Genomic DNA, 2,519 nt, shown 5'->3' with positions numbered 1-2,519 from the left:
TTTGAAAAGACCCTGATGCTGGGAAAGATTGAAGGCAGGAAGAAAATGGGATGACAGAGGATGAGATGGTTGGATGGCATCACTGACTCAAAGGACATGAGTTTGAGCAAGCTCTGTGAGTTGGTGACAGACAGGGAAGCCTGGTGTGCTGCAGTCCATGGGGTCACAAAGAGGTGGACACAACTGAGCGACTGAACCGAACTGAATTGATTGGGTTTCTGATAAACGGTAATTATGTGCATTCTCCAAGGTGGCAAATTACCTGGGCTGAACGCCATCTCTGGAAGCTTCACTTCGAAGACGATGCTGTGGGTGACGTCTCTCACCCCCTGCAGGGTGCGGTCCCGGAAGCAGACCACTTCCACGGACTGGAAACTGCCACTCCTGGTGTCAGCCCCGGATGTTTACGTTTCAGTTTTTTCAAGGAAGGAAGAGAGAGAGCTCACGTAAGAGCTTCGGCAAACCCAGCTGGAGGATTCCAGTCACTGTAAGTACACCCCCAACACCCTTGGCGGAAACAGCTTTCACCTCAGAGATTCTGAGCACATCCACATAGGCTTCCTTTGTCCAAGTGTCTAAAGGCTGGGTGTGGAACGGGCTCTGATTTCTTTTTAGGTGAGTTTTATAGAATGATTTCATATTGCACAGAAATAATTCTGACAAATGAATCTTGAATGCAGGGGGAAAGAAGCTCATAAGACATTAAAAAAGAAACTCCAAGACAAGCATGAGTTCCTCCGGTCCCCCTTCTCCCACAGGAGCTTACAGAGCGGGCCGTGGTGAGGAAGCCCACGGCTACACAGACTCACCACCAGGATAAGCACGTGCAACCCTATCCTTCTGGGGAAGGTCTATGATCTAGCTATCTTCAGTGGACATCGTTATCTAAGTAAAGCACACACAAACGTAAATACCCAAATCCTAAATACACAGGAGCCTGTCTCATGCTTCCTCCCAGTCCTTAAACAGCCCCTTCAACAGTAACTCCTACTCTAACTTCTAAGTCCTACTCTAACTTCTAAGTAGGGACTTAAGTTTTAACTTAGAAGGTCCAGCCTTCTTCACTCAACACTATGCTTTTTATTTTTATTTATTTATTTATTTATTTTTTAACACTATGCTTTTTAAACTCATCCGTGTTGATAAGTGTACCAGTAATTCACTCAGGCTGACTACAACACTGCATTCCATGGCAGTGAATACACCCCACCATATTATCCATTTCGTTGTTCAAGGAGACCTGGGTTATTCCCAGTGTTTGGTTATAAAGAACAACGTTGCGATCGGCATTCCTGTATAGGTGTCTTGCTTGCATCTGAGGGTGCATTTCTGTGCTTTTGTACCTGAGAGGGAAACTGCTAAGCTATAGATATTTCTAACTTTGGGAGATACTTCCAAACAGGTACCCAGTGATGTCTGAGGGTTCCGATTCACCCACATCGTTGACAGCACTTGGTATTGTCATCTTTCTAAACTCAGTCTGGTAGGCATCTCATTATCTGGTGAGTGTGTGGTAGTATCTTTCATAACAGCATCTTATTGTCTTTATTAACGGGTACTGTCTTGTTATATTTTATTTCCTGGATGACTGACGATGTTGGGCATCTTTTCAAATGTGCACTACCCTCCATTTTATTCAGTTTAGGGTCGGGAAAAAGGGAGGATGGTAGCAATAAGAAAATCCTTCCTGAACACAACGCAGCTGAAGTGGGGGCTAGAGAAGTTCAGATTGGGGTTCCCCGAGCTGTGGGTCCTGCTCTACTCTACGCTGTCTTCAGCGCGATACAGTCGGAATCTGAAGGTCCGTAACAGACCTGCTTAGAGGCTCACCACCAATGGAAACTGGATCATGACAATTTACTGATTTGTTATCTGGTTTCTACACCAGCAATGACAAAAAAATCCATTTGGGAAAACAGAAATATAGACAGTCAGATACAAGGTCAAAAACATACAGTCAAAGACTGACAGAGACAGACAGGCAGATGGACACACACACACACACACACACACACACACGTAAATACCATCTGTGGGCTGCTAGGACCAAAAGGTTCCTCAAAGGCCATCCGGGGTACTGTGCTAAGTTACAGGGATCGTACACGCCAATAGTTATCTGTGAACAAAAAAGACTTCGAGTGAGGCAGGGACCATGTCAGATTCACAGCACAAGCACTGCTAATCCCTCCCCTCTCCTGTTTATTTGCTTGTGCAAAAGCATCAACTATTAGACACTTGGTGAAGGGCTGGAGGAAAGAGAAGAAAGCAGAAGACAGAATGTCCTTGTGGCCCGGGCTGTCCAATTCGTCCCTTCACCCTCTGTGAGGAATTAGATTCATTTAGAAGGAAGACTCGGAGAAGGCAATGGCACCCTACTCCAGTACTCTTGCCTGGAAAATCCTATGGACCAAGGAGCCTGGTGGGCTGCCGTCTATGGGGTCGCACAGAGTCGGACATGACTGAAGTGACTTTGCAGCAGTAGCAGAAGGAAGACTGAAAGGAAGACAGGGAGGGAGGGA

At 46.0% G+C, this 2,519-nt stretch overlaps 1 protein-coding gene across 4 annotated transcripts in view; it reads right to left on the bottom strand.

Annotated features, from left to right (window-relative positions):
• Window positions 1-2,519, bottom strand: part of ATG7 (autophagy related 7) — a 196,450-nt gene that overhangs the window by 140,917 nt on the left and 53,014 nt on the right. For all 4 annotated transcript variants that reach the window (XM_010862434.1, XM_010862435.1, XM_010862436.1 and 1 more), the window contains exons 8-9: window positions 2,028-2,116; window positions 263-384 (exon numbers count right to left, since the gene is read on the bottom strand). In XM_010862434.1, coding sequence (XP_010860736.1) covers window positions 263-384; window positions 2,028-2,116 — 211 coding nt within the window. The remainder of the gene's footprint in view (window positions 1-262; window positions 385-2,027; window positions 2,117-2,519) is intronic.

Source organism: Bison bison, unplaced genomic scaffold (assembly GCF_000754665.1).
Source record: "Bison bison bison isolate TAMUID 2011002044 unplaced genomic scaffold, Bison_UMD1.0 scf7180017864482, whole genome shotgun sequence".
NCBI classification, from domain to species: Eukaryota; Metazoa; Chordata; class Mammalia; order Artiodactyla; family Bovidae; genus Bison; species Bison bison.
The sequence above is the reverse complement of the archived record's forward strand: the minus strand, read 5'-3'. Positions and strand labels throughout refer to the sequence as shown.